Raw genomic sequence first — 20,085 nt, forward strand, 5'->3', positions numbered from 1 at the left:
ATATTTTAATGCCCATAACTAATGTTGATGTACACAGGCAAATTTTGCTTATGTGAATTTCACATGAATCTGAAGTAAAATTCACATAAAATATTTCATGTGAAATTCACCTTAAATGAGTCATTTTTTGGGGCCCTTTTTAGCTTACTGGAGGTGTGAGCCAAGAATCCATGTTGAAGACCGTTCTTTGATCAATAATGGTTTACTTTTTCAAATTACGACTTATATGGAGAGTTGTCTCATTGGCACTCATATCACATCTTTTTACATCTGTTATAAGTGAATATCATCAAAATTTTCATGTAAATTTTGCTTGAAATTCATTTGAACTTTACAAAAATTTGAACAAAGAATAATGTTTTCATACGACAGCAAAAATTTTGCGGTCATATATTGGTATCACATCCTCGTCCTCGTCCTCGTCATCAGCGTGGTCCGAAGACGGATGGTTTCCAGATAATAACTTTAGTAAACAGGAATCAATAAAAATCTAACACAATGTTTGTAACTACAAAAGGAAGCTTTGGATTGATTTTGGGGGTTATGGTCCCTAAGGTTTAGGAATTAGGGGCCCAAAGGGCCCAAAAATAGCATTTATCTAGTGTCAGAACAATAAGTTGTGTATAAGTATTTCAATTGTTCTGAAATTGTCACACAATGTTTAATACCATAAATAAAAGGTTGAGATATATTTTAAGGGTTATGGGGCAAACAGTCTAGGAATAAAGGGCCAAAAAGGGGACAAAAACAAGCATTTTTGTAGTTTCAAGTCAATAAATTGGAGTTATCTTTCTTTGTCCAGAATGGTTGTTGAATCACCTAAAACCAATGCTTTATATAATCTTCTTTTAAAATTGGAGTTATCTTTCTTTGTCCAGAATAGAAGTTAAATTAACTTAAATCAATGCTATATACAATATACAATGCAATATTCACTTTACTACCAACTGATAAATTAAAGCAATCTTTACCATTCAGTGATTACAAGCACTTTGATTACCATTCTAAGGATATGCCCCTTTACAAGTGGAAAAATTGAAGATTTTTTTTTAGTTTCTGTTTGTCTCAACTACATTTAATGAAATGTGTATATAATGCTTATTACCTCTAAACTCAGTTTAAGTGGGGGAAGTGAAGAAAAAAATTGGGGTGGGGATCAATTTTTTTTTCTCATTTCAGATTTTAAAGAGATAATTTCTTCAAATATTTTTTCTGTGAGAGGATTAATATTTAACAGCATAGTAAATTGCTCAAAAGCCAAATTTTTTTTTATTAGTTCATTAGACCACATTCGTTCTGTGTCAGAAACCTATGCTGTGTCAACTATTTAATCACAATCCAAATTCAGAGCTTTATCCAGCTTGAATGTTGTGTCCATACTTGCCCCAACAGTTCAGGGTTCGACCTCTGCGGTCGTATAAAGCTGCGCCCTGTGGAGCATCTGGTTCATGATTCTAATTAAATTTGAATACTGAGATTTTATAAGAATTACTTCATTTTGAAAATTCTAGTGAATATCATGAGAAATCAATTTACATGAGTTTCAAGTTTAAGTCCTTTAAGGTGAAATTCACTCTATTGAAATTTCCCTGTGTACATATTTTTAACACTCATCAAGTAAAAATGTTGTAGTATCATATACTGTAAATTCAGAAATTATTGCGAGGTTTTTATTAATGCGAATAATGCGAGCGTCGGACGATCGCAATAATTAAACCTCGCATTCTTACTTTCATTTTTCCAATGTCAATTTGTGATTGATTTATCTCCCTTTGTTCAGTGGTGTGATGTGTTTAACCTTTCACCTGGGGCATTTAAGGGTAATATGTTTTTACAACTTATTTCCGCTAATCTGTGTAATCAGTGAAGCCAGGTGACATTTTTATAACACTTCGACTTTTAATTGGTAATGTGTCTGTAATATGTTTATGATTGAACAATATTGCCGGGAACTTTTATGAATGGGATACTAGTACTAGTAATTACTTTTGAATGCTGTTCGATTATTATATAAAGTGACAAATTACGATGTTATTTTATTTTGTTAATATTGTTTGTAATTGTTCAGTGGAGCATGTGTATTTTCAGTATAAGTAAACCTTTTGAAACTTAGAAATAAAAACAAGTTATATAATACAATTTATTACAATAAATAAATAATAAATAACAAAATAACAAAGATCATCAGAAGATAATATTGTTCATAAAGCACAAGCTACTATTGTTCATTGAGCACAAGTTCAACACTACATGTAGTTCATTAAAAATACAATTTAACACTTTATACAGTCACTTATACCAGACTTTTTCCAACCTAGCAAGATAATGTCTTTCTTTGACTTCAAGTCGTGGAACACTTTACTCAACCACTTAGCATGTAACGGCTTGAGAACAGAAAGTCTTAAGTCAACCTTGTTGATGGTGGATGAATCTTTAAGATCTTCAGCAACCATATCTGCGTACCAGTTCGTGAATTCGTTTTTCATGGCAGCTTTGAGCTCACCATTCACGCTGAGATCCATTGGCTGAAGTTCCCCAGTACAACCCGCGGGTACGAAAACATGTTGAATTCGAGCTTTAGACAAAGCATCTAGGACTTCTTGACACCTGTGTGCACGGAAAACATCAAATATGGCAATTGACTGCTGTCGTATCGGCAGGTCTAACTCTTCTTTAACTTTGTCGGTATACGGCACAAGGACAGTCTCAATGTATCGTACCATACTCTGTTCATTACTCCAGTGGCTCTCTGTGTGGAAAACGTCCCAGTCGGAGGGAAACGGATATTTAGCATGGCACTGGTCTGTTTTACCTTGGTATAAAATCTGAGGTGGTAAGAGGCAACCATCTGATGTGCTACCTAGCAAACCTGTTATCTCACGTTTATCTTCTAAACCGATGATATCAACTTGCTTTGAGCCCTCCATCTCTAATGTCCAGTTAGATACAGGGACGATCTTCAACCCGGTCTGGTCAAAGTTGAAGATAAGTTGTGGAGGCACTTGGTACTTTGTAACGGTCTCGTTGATGATACGATGAAATTCACTTTTTTGGTGCTCAAAGTCAACTGGTAGTTTTCTGGCTGCTTTGGTACCCTTTCGCTTGACGTACCCGAGTCTTTTTAGGAAGGATACGGCCCATGTCTTGGTGATATGAATCGACCCACCAGCTTCACTGAGTAGTGTTGGGTTTTTGTGTTTGACTAGACCACGGGCTGTTGCAATAACGATAGCTTGGTTTACGATGCCACCGGCTTCTCTGATGCTGCGTATGTGGGCTGCTACATCTTTGTCTAAATCACCAAGTAGTAGCGGTCTACCACGTTTTTCTGGTGTCAACGCATTGACAGGTTGGTGGTTGGATTCTTTTGAGTGTACAAGATATTTCTTTTTCATGGCTCTTACTGCACTTTCTTTAATGTCAAGTTGGAGGTCTTTGCTAAATTTGCGGGCAGCGGCAACATTGCCATGTTCAGTGGCGTATTTAGCTATTTTAGCACGAGTCTCTGGTGTGTAGTGGTTGTTGCTGGCTTTTCTCTTGACCCCCCGTTTTGTGCTGGTAGTTGACTCATCAGTAGCAAGAGAGTTGACAATTTCAGTGTTAGCAGCTTTAATTTTATCAGCTGCATCTTTGTTGGTAGCGTTATCAGGATTGGGCAACCTCAAGACGATATCATCAGGGGAGCGTTTCTTTGTGACAAACTTCCACATTGACATTTTTTTACTTAATGGCGTAAAAAAAATATCATTCCTATTTATAACCAAATGAGTCTTTGCTAATCAAAGCTAATTTATAAGATGTGTAATTAAATTTATTTTTAACAATATACCACAAGCCAAGCCTTTATGATGAATTTTATTTTTCTCAACTTCGCTTGTATGCATAAAAGGACTAAGAAGCCAAACATAATTTACTACGGGTGATTGCGATTATCAACTTTTAATATTGTAATTTATTTTCTTTTGAAGTTAAAAATATCCTATAATTACCCAAGCCGGGCCTCGTTCTACACTAATCTTCTGCACGTGGTCGATGTTCAATTAAGTTTCTAGATCCCCAAAGTCGGCATGCACAACACATAAGTTCTAGTAATGCATCTTAGTTTCTAGATCCCCTTTACAAGTTACATCAGTTAAGAATTGTGTATTCAATCACAGAAAACATACGGAAGGTAACTAAATGCATAGATTTGAACAAAGCTTTACTTTGCGAAAAGACATGTGAACATCTGTGATTTACAATAATGTTCAGCATAAAAAAAATTTTTTTTTAATCGGCAAGTCGCAATAATTAAACCTCGCATTTTTGCCTGTGGTCGGCACATCGCAATAATAAATGCACGCAATAATTTCTGAATTTACAGTATTTCTTTTGGTGTCTTTCCTTAAAAACTAGTGAAGTTTTTGAAGTTAATTTTTTTAACACTAGTTGGAATTTTAAAACGGACTTGAATCATAATTTATTCAGTATAATTTTGTACAAAATCTGGTTGACAAATAAATATATTTTGTAATTAGTACATTTTCATAGTCAAGAAGTTCAATTAATGATACATCTTCTTTTTATTTATTTAGAATAAATGGAGACAACAATGATTTACCATGGCAGTATACAATAGATAGATATCCTACTTTGCTGTTCTTCCCAGCTCACAGGTATGTCATATTTATAGACTACTATATATATCATTCATTAATATTCTTCATTGTGCTTCTTTTTACCTAAGAGGTAAGTCTTATAACTGTTCCATTAAACAAGGCATACCAGGGTTCTCGCTAAGACGCGTATACACGTCCTGGACGCATGGAAATCAAGCTGGACGCGTCATTTTTGAAACACGGTCCCTTGGACACGTCCTCGTTTTATCCCCTGAGTCCCAGACACATCGTTTTCCATAGAAGATTCTTGATTCCAACTTTGTTTTGACAGGAAACTATACCGGAAGTTGACATTTTTATGATATGCGCGGAACAATATTTTTGTTGACTGATACGATTTTTTAAAAATTAAACGTATTTCATACTAAAATTTCATAATTCTATTCAAAATGATCAATAAATATGATAAAGTTACCTATAACTTTATCGATTTTGTAATTTTACGAGTATTTGAAATGCTTGACTACTTCCACGTGTTGAACATCACGTACTTATCGATTGAAACATAGAAAGTAAAATATTTATGTGAACTTGAAAGCAAATAATAAAATATTTCGTTAATGATTCTTGGTGTATAAAATATGTCATAAAACAGTGTAGATTAAAAAAAAATACGGATGAGAATAATTCTACTGGTCTTCGAATGATGTAACAATTTTCTTGTATTGTGCATGTTGAACATCACGATCGTAAACAAAGGTAAAAATTGTTTGGAAAATCCGAATAAAACATAATTAAAATATAATCACTATTTACCCAAGCTCATTATGTTGAACAGAGTTCACTTTATAGTTGCTTGCTTTTATTAAATATAATGATAATTATCGTGATTCAAACATCAAAGTGATTATTAACTCAGTGATTAAATTAATTAAAATTAATTAATAATAATTAATATGAACTATGTTCATACAATCGAAATTTCTTATAAATACTGGCTTGACCAACAAAATCATATCAGTATCAAAATGAGCCAGTCAAAGTTAAAGTCCTTCTTTAAAAGAAAACCTGATGACATTGAATCATCAGTACCAAGTAAAAGACCAAGAGGTTTCTCCTGCCAGAACAGAATAAAGACAAAACTAAGATCAAGACTCCAACCAGAGACAGTATCCAAACTGATGAGAGTTCAACAAGATGGACCAGCACTAGATGACTTCAACCCATCATCCTCACTGACAAAGTTCCTTGACCAAAGAAACAGAAGAAAATAAAGATATTGTGATAGACTTTCAAAATGAACAAAAGTGTTTCAATTATTGTATTGTGTAACTGTTATTGTGAAATATATGTACATATTAACTGTTGTATGTTTTATCTATGTAGTGCTTCTTTAGTCTAAAATGTAGTGCTTTTATATATCTGCTTTGTGTTTTATTAATGATCTATAGTGCTTTTATAATAAATGCTTTATTGTGTATGTACTGTAGTGCCCTTTAAATGCCTGTAATACATGTTGTAGTGAACAATATCAAGATACAATAACATGATTTATTATCAGATATAATAAAAATTATCAATCTAACACGCATCGTTCTAGTTTTATTTCTTCATATTTCTTCATATTGAGACACAAAAAATTACATGCATCCTGGACTCATCAAAATCTGCTGGGACTCACCATTTCTAAAAGTGATGAGTCCCAGGACTCACCATGAAAAATTCCTAGTGAGAACCCTGGGCATACACTTATCACTGTTTATATTTATTTGTTATGGAAACTGGATTCATTATTTTTCGTTAGATACCAATTTTCGTTGATTTTTTCGTGGATACAGGTGTACCACGAAATCAGATGTTCAGCAAATGACAAATATTCCATAAACTGGTATGCAGACATTAGGAAAACTACTAAATTGAATATACATGAATGTAATTTTCATCAATCCACGAAAATTGGTACCAATGAAAATAAATGAGTCCACAGTTAGTTTCCAGGTAATACTTTGAATAAAGTGACAGTAGAGATAAATTAATGGGGGCGGGCAGACCCTTGACCCAAACCTTTTTTTCAAAATCCTGGATCCACGTCTGCTATCAAAATATAAACAAACATCTTTTGAAGCTTCTCAATCTGATACTTTATCTTTTTGACGATGTCCTTTTTGTTTATTAAATCTTAAAGGACTTCAAATCCAATTAGACTCTGAACATCATTATATGCTCATCAGTTTGTTTGTCCTTTCAGGGGTCTCAAGGGACATTAGTTCTATGGTGTATATTGACTAGTAAAATAAAAAAATAAAAATACAAAAATAATGTTCCACAATGTTTTATTTTGTATAATTAATATGAAAGGCAAGTAATTGGTATTTATTTGAGGAATGCTGTGATGCGCTGACCCAGATAATGACAGATATTGTAGATGGTTTATAATGTTGTTGATTGAGGTTGTGGTAAATTAGTAAAGACCTTGAACCATTTCTTAATCATATTTTAAATAATATCTGCAGATATAAAAACAAATATATTTGATTAAAATAATCAAGATTTTTCTAAATATCCCTTTCAAAATTTTCAGAGTTTACACTTACTAAAGCCAATATTAAAATAATATTTTCCTTTTATATAAAAGACTTTCAAAAAGCCTGCAATTAATTATTTGACAGTTTCTCTTATAAAATATTCTGCTACTTTTTGATTCCATAATGTTCTCAAAATCTGTCTTTCTGGTTTTTATACGACAGCAAAAATTAAAAAAATTTTGGTCGTATATTGGTATCATGTCGGCGTCAGCGTCGTCCAAAGACCAATCGTTTCCAGATAATTACTTTTGAATAAGTAAAAAGAGATCAATGAAATTTTTACACAATGTTTATAACCAAAAAAGGAAGCTTGGGATTGATTTTGGGGGTTATGGTCCCAAAGGTTTAGGAATTAGGGGCCCAAAGGGGCCAAAACAGCATTTATCTAGTTCCAGGACAAAAAGTTCTGTATTAGTATTTCAATTGTTCTGAAATTGTACCACAATGTTTAAGACCATAAGTAGAAGGTTGGGATTTATTTTAAGGTGTTATTGAGCAAACAGTCTAGAAATTAAGAGCCAAAAAGGAGCCAAAAAGAAGCATTTCTTAGTTTCAAGACAATAAGTTGTGTGTTACTGTATGGATCTCTCTGACATTGTACCACAAGTTTCCATATAACAGAGGAAAGGCTGGGATTCAGTGTGAGGTTAATTTTCCTGAATATGTAGGAATAAGGGGCCAAAAAAGGGCCAAAAAGAAGCATTTTTCTAGTTTACAGACAATAACTTGTGTTTAAGTGTATGGATCTCTATAAATTTTTAAGCAGTTAAGCTGCTTTATGCGAGCAACCTAGATTTATGTTCTACCCAATAAATGCTGAAATATGTATCTGGCTGGCTATCATGTTATTTATAACTAATTGGACACTTTTTTCATACTTTTTATTCTGGAATATAAAAAATATTACCATAAAAACGTTAAATGGTCGTCGATTTTCCCAAAAGTTTTGAAGTTGCACATAGGAAGTAGTGCTCGATAGAAATCTTTCTATAGTTTATTATCCCCTGTGCTGTTGGCTAAGATGTCAAAGAACAATTGTATGAAATATTTGATCGCCGAAAATCTATAAAGATGAGTCGTTTACATTTCCCAAATGGCAAAAATCCTAGGAATATTGTTTGTCATCGATACGTATTACATACGTCAGTAGTCTATTAATCAGCTGATATAAGTTGGCGGCAATTTCAAATTTCATAGAAGACGAAATTTACGTACCTTTTAAATTGGGAGGATTCTGTACATAGGTACTATTATTAATCATTTTATTCGTTTTTGTCTGAAATGAGTGAGATTATTTAAATCATCTTAATTCAGTAATCTTAAATATATGCTCATTTATATTCTTGTTATCTCGTAAATGACCTCCTTCATGCTTGTCAAATAAAGTTGTTGTTATTGAAGTTTTCTGATTGGTCGATGTCAAGGTCATTTTAAGATTGTTTCGCTTTGGTGTTACAATGTAACATAATGCTACACGTGCTTTGATTTAGCTCAATGTGCTTCAATAAATATTGAGATTAAAACTTTAACAACTGTTTGCTAAAGAACGGCATTATTTAACTTCCAAAGTCGCATATTCTGTAAAATATTAAGTCCGAATCTGTGACGCGTATCACACCGTAATTGTTTTTGATTTACAAGGACTTTTCGATTTCCGGTACAGAAAATTACAACTTTTTTGTTATATGTTTCTTTTTATAATTTTTCACATTTAAACACTCGTTAAGTGTTCTTGAATCAATTCTATGCGGTTCCTTCAGCAACTTTATGCTGGTAAAGGATTTCCTAATGAAAATAATGTGAAAAGAATTCGCATGATACGATAAAAAGTTAACAACTATATAGAACGAGGCTTGAGAAATGTTTATGTTTTCAACAAGTTGAAGTTACAAACAAGTTGTTCTTAATTACTACTATAACAGTTATTTAAAGTTTAAATAAATGTTTTTTTTGGGATACGATTGCTTTCAAGCAATCTGTAGACTTTTACCAGTGGCTCCGGACAATGCCCTCAAGTCAACCGTTTTATTCTAAACATTAAAGACCATCTCAGATTCTTATGATTGTCTTGGTTTAAAAGGTAAAAACAAACAACAGGATTGAACTTAACAACTTTCCTATAATGTTCTTTTCATACTCTTCATGTTTGATATTTCCCTTGACTTATATGCGTGTTTTTAACAACACGGAAAATCAGAATCAAGCAGTATTTATATTTAGTGTTTTTATAAATTTAGAAACACGTCAGAGGGAATTCCCCAGTTGTGATAAAAATGCAAGAGTTCTCTGAATTCCGATAAATCTATTTCTGTCATATGAGAACTGAAGTGGGGTTTTACTTATATGTCACGTTATTAAACTGATTTTGATATTGTACTTCCATAAAAAAAATAGAGAACCATTTAGGTTGAACATACGTTCTTACTACAGGGTTTGTTTATGTAATTATGCGCATGCGTATAGTTTACTTCCAACACCCCTTCAGGCAAAATGGAGTCTTCCTTATTATCGTTTCGAGTTGTCTCCCTTCCGGAAGTCACTTCAACAATACGTTGAGAAAAATTATCTCATTCTGTAGATAAACGTCGTATTATATTAAAAACGATCGCAATTTAAACCGATGAATGTGTACGGAAAGGAGTCATGATCACTGACCCAAAGGAAATTAAATATTGAAAGAGTTAGGAATGGGGTTCCTCCTAGAATTAACGTAGGAAAATAGGTGATAAGATACGAAGTGACTTCTCTCACTCTGAGTCTCAGTGACTGCTGTGGAAAGTAAACTTGGAATTGATAGTACAATAATAAAACACAATAGGCCTAAGTACATTGTTCATACACTTTTAACCGGGATTGGCTATTTTGTAACTATTCAGATTACATAAATTACATTTTACATGTGCAGTTGAATTAGTTTTGAAAACAATATTATACAGCTACATGTATACATGTGTCAATGAAAACAATGGCAATAGTATTCCTCAGAGCAATCTGCTCTTTGATTTTATTATGACATTAGTAATGGAAGACAGTTAAACCATTATAAAGATATTTTAATTCAGTTATAATTTGAGACGTTAATAAAATGGCACTGGCTACGGTTACATGGAAATGTAACTAATAAAAATATTATTGTTACATTGGAGACTAAATGCTGGAATGCATGGTTGGGTAAGGACCTGTTTAATTATGAATGTAACACTAATTATTGAGGCTACGGTTACATTGCGTTATTGTTACATGAAAAACAGTAATGTATGATGGGACTAGAAATATGTACTAATAATGAAAGTTGAAGACATTTATTTTATATTTACAATACATACATTTATTACATACAATTTATTTACTGTAATTTTTTATTTACAATGACAATTTCTACAAATCAAATAAGTGTTTTTTAAAGTCCGACACATTTTTTATGAGTATTATACAAGTATTGTTTAGTAAATACAAAATGTATGGAAGAATTAAACAATACAACTATAGAAGATTTAAGTTTAATAAATCTAGCGTACATTGCTGTTTTTCATGTAACAATAACGTAATGCTGAGATTACTTTTAATATTAGCGTAATGTAACCGTAGCCTCAGTTATTATTGTTACATTTGTAATAAATCGGTTCCTCGCCCAACTTTGCATTCCGGCAATAAGTCTCCAGTGTAACAATAATATTTTTATTGTTGTAACATTTCCATGTAACCGTAGACAGTGCTTAATAAAATTGAGAATGAAAATGGGGAATGTGTCATATAGACAATAACCTGATCTAAGAGCTGACAACAGTGGAAGGTTACCAATGGATCTTTAATGCAGGGAGAAACTCCTACACCCAAAGGATTGCTTTTGCTGGCCCCTTAACATAATAACAAAAATGTATACTATTTCAACTAGTCACTTTGTTCCGGTGGAACTTGTAAATCAGAGGAAGAACAAAGTAACTAGTTAAAAGTTCCTCCGGAACTTTTCGGCTAGTGAGTTCTTTCCGCCTGGAACATTCCAACGTCAGAACTAAAGAGCATTTACAATATAAACTTGGACATACACTAAAATCAGAAGTATACACAAGAAATTAAAATTTTAAAAAATGTACAAAACAATTATGAAAAATAGATATGATATACAGCAACAGGATGGACAGGTACATACAGAATGTGGCGGCTTAAACATCTTAAATGGCATAAAACTCTCCCCTAACATGGGACAGTGTATGTGCATAATCTCAGACATTGAATCTTTATAAATATAAATTGGAAATAACTTTTGAAAGTGGTACGATTGCATAACATAAACATTACTGTACAAGCATTATTTGATACTTTAGAAATAGCTGAGAACAATGCCTGAGATAAATATTTTGACTAATTCTTTACACTATTCATCTGAACTTGGCCAAGTTTGCCTTTGGGTTTTTGATTAACTGCCTATAGCACCCTTTGGTGCTTTGATTACAAGAAGGTTCAATAGTCTAAAGGAAGGTTCAGATTGATTTTTGGGGTTATGGTCCCTATAGTTTAGAAATGGGGGCCCAAAATAATAATTTTTGTAGTTTTCAAACAATAACTTATGTTTAAGTGTATGAATCTCTCTGAAATTAAACCACAAGTTTCCATACTATGAAGGGATGGTTAGTATTGACTTTGGGGGTTATGGCTCAAAATGTTTTGGAATAAGGGTAAAAAAAGGGGAAAAACTAGGTATTTCTGGTCAATGGACAATTAAGACAATTTAAAACATGAAAAACCAGACTAAGGGAGGTAATTCTAAAACATTTAACATACAATGTTGGGTAAGTTCGGATTTACCTCCTTTACACTACTTTATATTATGTATAAAGAAATGTCAGGTTTTGGACTTATTACAAAAAAAGGGGGAGGGGGTGGTGATAGTTGCTTTCAATTTATTTTCCAAATTTCTCAAATTCCCAATTTTCAAAAAGTGAAAAGAAGACTTTAATTGCACAATATTGTGCAATAGATTTGTAAGATCTTGACATTTGTTTTGTGTTGGAAACTCATGTCATGTCAAAAATTTGATGGCAACCCAAATTCAGAGCTGTATCAAGCTTGAATGTTGTGTCCATACTTGCCCCAACTGTTCAAGGTTCAACTTCTATGGTCGTATAAAGCTGCACCCTGCAGAGCACCTGGTTGTATATAAGTTACATAGGTATGCCATGGTCTAACTCACCTTTCAAATTAATGGCACAGATTTCCCCAGTAAATAGTCTTGCACAGAAGACTTCACTGTGTATTTTCATTATGTTTCTGCAATTTTCTTAATAAATGTCTGACATAATTTGTGTGATCTTTACAAAGAGATGATAGGTTTCCTACTGTGGTATTCTATTATCTCGAAGAAAATATCAGACATACTTATAAGTAAAAAGGTAAAATAGTTTGCTACATCTATACGGTAAAATGATACATAAATATGACACAATTAGATTCCATTTATTGGTGCAATTTGTACCAAAAATAAACTAGACAGTGGGGCAATTGATATTTAAAAAAAATATAATTGGCACAAATTGTTCTGCTCTGAATCGACTTTGTGTAATTATCCTTCAAACAATCTGATGCCAGAAAAATTGCAGTTTTATGTGGCATTCATAAAGGAAAGTTAAAAGCACTGTTACAGAATGAACACAAATAAATCTTCCTTAATTATCTCAAGAATGATTTATCATTGTTTTTTAAAAACACACAATTGCTTTATTATGGCTGTTTAAAAATAGAAACTTGCATTGTTATTTGATTAAATAACCAACCACATAAATCAAAAAGCAACTCTGATTTTATGAAAGGAATTTTGTTTTTGCCTTCTGGTACCAAGGGAAAGAAATTTTGATTACATGGAAGAACTTTCATATAAATTTGTCATCATTAAATAATTGTGTTACATAATTATTTGAATACAAATGATAAGGGTGAGGTGAAATATTTATATCATCAGCATATGGGTACTTTTTTCTCGATATTGACATGTTGATTTGAATACTGTAAAGTTCTGGTTTAAAATCTTTAGACTTTAGAGTTGTCTTTCTTTCCAGTACCAGTAAAGAAATAGTTCAGCCTAAATGATCTTACTGGTATTAATTTTTAACTGCTCTTGTTCTGATATTTTGGTTTTGTATTCTAAAATCTGCTTATTTAACACTCTTGACTTATCAATTTAAAAGTATTTCTCTGAGATTTTTACTCGTTCTTCTTGATTTGTTATTGTTCAAATGAAATATTAGATCAAGTAAGAATACGAGATATTTAAGATATACTCTCACCATTTATTGAAAGAGTGTCAGATTTATATTATTTAAAATTATAGGTCACTGATTTTATTTCTATGAAATATTAGGTACTCAATTTTATAATTTGATGCAGATTGTTAAGGGGAAAATCATTTTTGATGAATACAAAACTCATCAAAAATTTTTACATTCTCAGTTGAGAATTTTTTTAAGGGAATTGCTTAAACCAATTACTTCTGAAAAATAAAAGGAAAGTAGGCATATCTTTTAAGTTTGTCTCGAAGTAGTTAACAAAATTTGCAGTAATCTGTTTTAAGTATCTTCCCTATATTAAGCATATAATAATTATATGTGCAAAAGATATGTCTACTGGTTAAAGTATTGGTTAATAATTTTGTATAGGGATATATTTGTCAACTATGTCATTTAGAATAAGATAAGTAGTTGTTTTTTAGTTAAAAATTAGAGTAAAAATTAATTCAGTAATATATGAGGGTAGTAATGCCCTTTACCATCAATTTTGAATTGTAATTGTGACCATAATTTGAAAGAAAGAATTTTTTTTTGGAAATAGGGTGGGTGAGGTGAAAAAATAATTTAGAGGGGGGTGGGGGTGGGGAGGGGATTGTAAAATAAAAATGGGAAAGGGGTATACTATTTATTTTTTTTCGAGTTGGGGTAAATATGCAACAGCATAATGTATTGCATTTATATAAAAAATGGGGGGATAATCTTTTTTTTTTTATTTTTGGGAGGAGGTGGGGGCAATTTGCAACAACATAGTGTATTAGTCAAAAGCAAAAAATTGAGCATATTACCAATTCTAAGTTCATTGACTACAGTTGTTCTGTGTCTGAAACCTATTATGTGTCAAATATTTAGTTACAATCTAAATTCAAACCTGTATCAAGCATGAAAATTGTGTCCATTTTTGCCCCAATGGTTCTGGGTTGGACCTCTGCGGTTGTATCCAGCTGCGCTTGGCGACGCAATTTATTTTCAAATGAACAGTAGAGAATGTGGGAAGAAGAAACACTTTACAGCAAGCTATACAACATAATAACAAGATAACACCTCATCACAATAATAAGATAACACCACAACACAATAATAAGATAACCCCACAACACAATAATAAGATAACATCACAACACAATAATAAGATAACACCACAACACAATAATAAGATAACACCACAACACAATAATAAGATAACACCACAACACAATAACAATATAACACCACAACACAATAACAAGATAACACCACAACACAATAATAAGATAACATCACAACACAATAATAAGATAACACCACAACACAATAATAAGATAACATCACAACACAATAACAATATAACACCACAACACAATACCAAGATAACATCACAACACAATAATAAGATAACACCACAACACAATAATAAGGTAACATCACAACATAATAATAAGAAAACACCACAACACAATAACAATATAACACCACAACACAATAATAAGATAACACCACAACACAATACCAAAATAACACCACCAACACAATACCAAGATAACACCGAAACACAATACCAAGATAACATCACAACACAATACCAAGATAACACCACCAACACAATAATAACACCACAACACAATAATAAGATAACACCACAACACAATAACAAGATAACACCACAACACAATAATAAGATAACATCACAACACAATAATAAGATAACATCACAACACAATAATAAGATAGCACCACAACATAATAATAAGATAACACCGAAACACAATACCAAGATAACACCACCAACACCAAAAAAATCCTGATATATAATACCATTAGAAATTCTCTTTCTTTTGAATATTGTCTAAAAAGAATTTTATTTGGTAGATAATTTTTAACAACATGCAAAGTGATAAATAATTATTCATTACTTACAAAAAGAAAAAAAAAACATGCATTGACTGACAGTAACAAAAAACTGACATGCAACAAACTAAGATACAATGCTCTTTATTTTCAGACATCGTCTCAAAAATCATTAGATAAAACAGTAAAGATTTTTAAACAAAATTGGTCAGGTCTAACAGGCAATTTAAATGCCTAATTTAGGAAACTTCTAACTCAAAAGTCGTAAGCTTTTTTAAATGACTCATAATGTAGTGAAAAGATTGTTTCTGTTTTTCATTTATTTATACACGAGCAATAGGACTAAAAATTGATAACAGCATGCTATAAGCCACAAGCAAAAATCTACTAAGACGACAATGAATAACAAAGTATAAATCATAAAGACAATGTCTCACCAACAGTTAACTTGGATCATTTCTAATCATAGAATTTGGTCATTTATTTCTTTTTTCCAGTCATCACATATTCAGTGTTTTAACTTTTGATGTCTTGATTATTTACACAATGCAAAGGAAACCCATTGTACAGTGATATGTGTTTAAATCATTTTGTAAAAGATAGGATATGAAGTCATTTGTAAGTTTGGTATGGAAATGGCAATGATTTATATGTATAATGTTATGGGAGAGCACCATTAAGTTAGAAAATAATTCTTATTTTACAGATGCTTCGTGTACTCCATCAGTTGTTCGGTATAATGGTGATTATTTAGAGAAATCAAAATGTTGTTATTAAAATATATAGGTTTAGAGAGTATTGTATTGGTTTAAAGACTATTGTATTGATCAGCAGAATAACCCAGCATTTATTGACTTGCTGGAGAGGATATGAAAATGTGTTAATTGAGTTGTCATACTCTGATGGAAGATAATCTATGATCTTACAAAGAAAAAAATCTTACAAAATTAATATTGCTATTTTTGTCCAAATTTTGACAAGTGATGATTTTGATATATTTGTACGATTGGTGTAACCGTAGTGATACACATCTCCTGTAATTTGTATCCTACCAGTGGGAACACTTTGTTAAAGTTCATTACAATTTCTATTAACGATCTTGATGAGAGAAGTGAAAGTTTCAATTAATCTTTATATTGATATTGAAGATTATAATTTTATTATTTAATTGTTTATCTTCACTAAACATGTGACTTGTTCTCAGATCTGTCAGTTGCATCACTCATTCTATTTCTATGGTAACACATCCTGGTGAGAAAGATCTGGTTTCTGTCAAGTCCATACATTTGTCCTTTTCTCTTTCCATGCAATGAACCCTGTTTATAAATGACTTCTATATATGTAATACTCCCTATGAGAGTTTCACAGATACATGTTTTCCATTTTTGCTATACAATTTGTTTCTCTTTGTTTGTCCTTCTGATTTCATTACTACAAATCTCTAATGAAAGGCAGAAACAGATTGCACAACCGAATCTGCTGTTGAAAATACAATATTTCTCAATTCTAGGCAGTTTAAGAAACATTCAAAACTCTGTTTAAATTTGACAAAAGTCATATACAGGAAGTGTCCATTGATGAAGTTGCACATAGACCTAGATGAGCGACACATGCTCGTTAGAGCCACCTAAGTATATTTAGTTTTGATAAATAATTGCTATTTAGTAACAGATTTTCATTTCTACACTTCTATAACATACATCTCTTTATCACAATCTGGTTTTGTTAAATCAGGACTATATATAAAAAAAATAAAATAAGAATGTCTTGAATTCTTGTCGGTTTCATATACCACTATTTCAAATAACAAAACCGAAAGGTTTGACTCTTAAAAGCAATGTTTTAATGATCAATTGTTTTATTCTGCCTAAATGTCATGGACACTGAGTGGAAAATTGTCTATATTATTAATTTATTATTTCATCGATAATTCGCTGTTGAATTTAGAAATGACATTAAATTGGGATTAATCAATAGAAAATGATGCTAGAAATTATGACAAAATGACAAAGAACAGGAAATTAATTTTTAAATTTGCAAACAAAAAGCTGTCAATTTAACTTGTGATGAAGTTACTTCTTGTTTGTTCTTGTAAAAAATCTGACTTTTAGTTTCCTTGAAAACTTTTCAATTTTCATGTGATTGAAATGATGCTTTATGGGAGGCTTTAATGGATTTTCCCTGGATGCTTAATGCAGTCATGCTATATGATGGCAAAACCTGTTTATGTCACGACAAAAAGTGATATGATAGAGTTAGTGTATCTCGAGAGAATTGGTGTTTGGTTTGAGGTAAAAAGTTGTTTGTCTATATTAATTGATAAGTACCTATCATACCCATAAACCTTATAGACAAATAAGAATTTCATTAACCTATAAGAATCTCGGAGGAGAAAACAAATATATGATGAAGATAGATAACGTTAATGTGTGTTTACTTGGCATGTTACTGGAGGTTTGAGAATAGATTGTCTTATGTGAAATATATCCTTTCTTTCTGATGGAAGTATTGATAATCTGTCACAGAATTTGTAATAAAGACAAAATTATATTTTCTTGTTACGAAAACCACTTTAAGGCAGTACTATATTTATATATATCATACCATGATCCTTGGCACTACATACGAGGTATGAATCTTGGCAATATTGTAGGACAAAAAGGTCTGAGGAATGAGTTTTCAATGGTATGTCTAGTCAGACATAAAAATAATAACCAAAAATACAATAGCAGTAATTTATGTTACACATGAATAAGCTTTAATGACAAGTCTAGCTTTGAAAGACAAATATCTAAATTTATGTTTTACACAATCTGACAAGTTCATAGGATTTTAAGATCTTTTTCCAGACAACTATAAACAATTTAAACATATACTAAGATTTCCAAAAGCCATATTTTATCTGGTGTCCTAGTTAAGTGTTCAGTTGAAATAGCAAAACTGTTTGTAAGACCTTTGCATCTTTTCTAGAATCCAGTACACAAAGTTCAAAAGAGGAGGTATATTAGACTTTACTAAGACCTGTAACTATAAGACAGTGTGACCAGTATGCAAATGAGACTGCAATATTACAAATTAAAGGATAACTCCTTGTTCCTAGCTCTAACCCAACAAATCTTGTGATTGAAATTGATCATTTTAGTTTCATTGTACCTCATGTCAGTAAGTTCAGTGGTTTCATTGTAGTGATTGTACCTCATGTAAGTTCAGTAGTTTTATTGCACATTTTGTGAGTTCAGTAGTTTTTGTGTATATTTTCTGAATTCAGTTGTTTTATTGCACATTTTTGTGAGATCAGTGGTTTTATTTATCATTTTGTGTGTTAGTGGTTTTATTGTACATGTACTGTCTGAATTCAGTTGTTCTATATAGTTTTATTGTACTTTCTGTGAGTTCCATTGTATAACTATGTGGAATCACAACCATGTAATAATAAAACAAACAAAAATTGATGTTACAAATGGGTTTGATTCAATATAAAACTTGAATTGCACATTGATCATATAAAAAACCAGGATAATCAAGAATTTGGAAAAAGTATAAATCAACTAAAAATTAAGAGCAATACTGTTTTACTAATTATCTTATTTATTTCAATCTGAATGACATCTTTTCCCCAGCGTAATACTAGCCACCAGAGTTGAAGAGAATTGAAATTTGTTCCCATGAACTGAAATGATCGTATGCACAAGATAGTGATCATCAGTTTTCTTATACTTGGATGGATCATCTTAGAGTAGATTTATTGTTAATACAGTAGTTAAAGAGGGAAATTATTCAGATCAATACAATGTGACTTACGACAACATAATCTTAACTGCGGGAATATCGGAAATGAACAGTCACCTAAAACAGTTATTTGCTCGACTAGGTTTTATTGGCTAATTACATGTGTTCTGATTGGAGATTCAATCATCCGTTTGTCACCAACAATTGTCAAATTATACATAGATATATGTTTGCTGGCTATGGATTAAAGTTCATCTTGTACAATTATTTGATTAAAGAATGAGATACATTTGTAATACAGAAGTCATTTTTTGGGGGGGTTGATTTGTGTCTTGTTCAGTAGAATTTTTATATGGCATGGGAAATGAATGAAACAAATGTAGAATGTTTTGTATGTTGTACATTAAGTCTTTTAAATCTTATGAATTGTCAGAATATTCTATTAGAATGCTGTTGTTGCTCATCAAAACTTGTAGAATTCTTAGATAGTGCCTCAAATTTTTATAAAACCCAGTAAAAAACATCAAAAACCTGGTCTAACACAGTACTTACCCTTGAAGTTATTGGTAAAAGTTTTAAGTTTGAGTTTATGCCAGTCATGATCAATCTATTCTGTTGATTTATTCTTCTAACTACTACCAATGAATTCAAATTTTCAATCCCTTTAATTTTTCCTATGCATGTATTTAAAATTGTGATTAAAGTATTCAAGAATTTCATATGATTGTAATTACCTTTACCTAACTTTCATGTTTACGATTGGCTTTTATAGTTAATAAATTTGAAGATTGTAATTATCTTGAGTTAATAGAATTTTAACACTTATTGTTTATTTTTTAGGATTCCTGATGTTGAAATTACACAAAACATTGAACTTGTATTAATGACTCTCTATAGTACAAATGTGTAAACTGTAGAACAAATAGAATTAAGGGACAACATCAAAAGATCGATGTAGGATAAAAAACTTAAATCAAATAGTTTGGGGGTGGGGGGTCATCATTGCTGTAAGTTTTGTTAATCTTAAATCGATTTTACATATATCCCTATTGGTCAATCAATTTTTCC

The 20,085-nt window shown here is 31.6% G+C and overlaps 1 protein-coding gene across 1 annotated transcript in view; it reads left to right on the forward strand.

Annotated features, from left to right (window-relative positions):
- LOC143045989 (thioredoxin domain-containing protein 11-like) overlaps positions 1-20,085 on the forward strand; it is a 39,968-nt gene that overhangs the window by 13,211 nt on the left and 6,672 nt on the right. Inside the window, exon 13 of the mRNA XM_076218898.1 lies at positions 4,575-4,655. Coding sequence (XP_076075013.1) covers positions 4,575-4,655 — 81 coding nt within the window. The remainder of the gene's footprint in view (positions 1-4,574; positions 4,656-20,085) is intronic.

The sequence above is a fragment of the Mytilus galloprovincialis genome, chromosome 9 (assembly GCF_965363235.1).
Source record: "Mytilus galloprovincialis chromosome 9, xbMytGall1.hap1.1, whole genome shotgun sequence".
Taxonomy (NCBI): domain Eukaryota; kingdom Metazoa; phylum Mollusca; class Bivalvia; order Mytilida; family Mytilidae; genus Mytilus; species Mytilus galloprovincialis.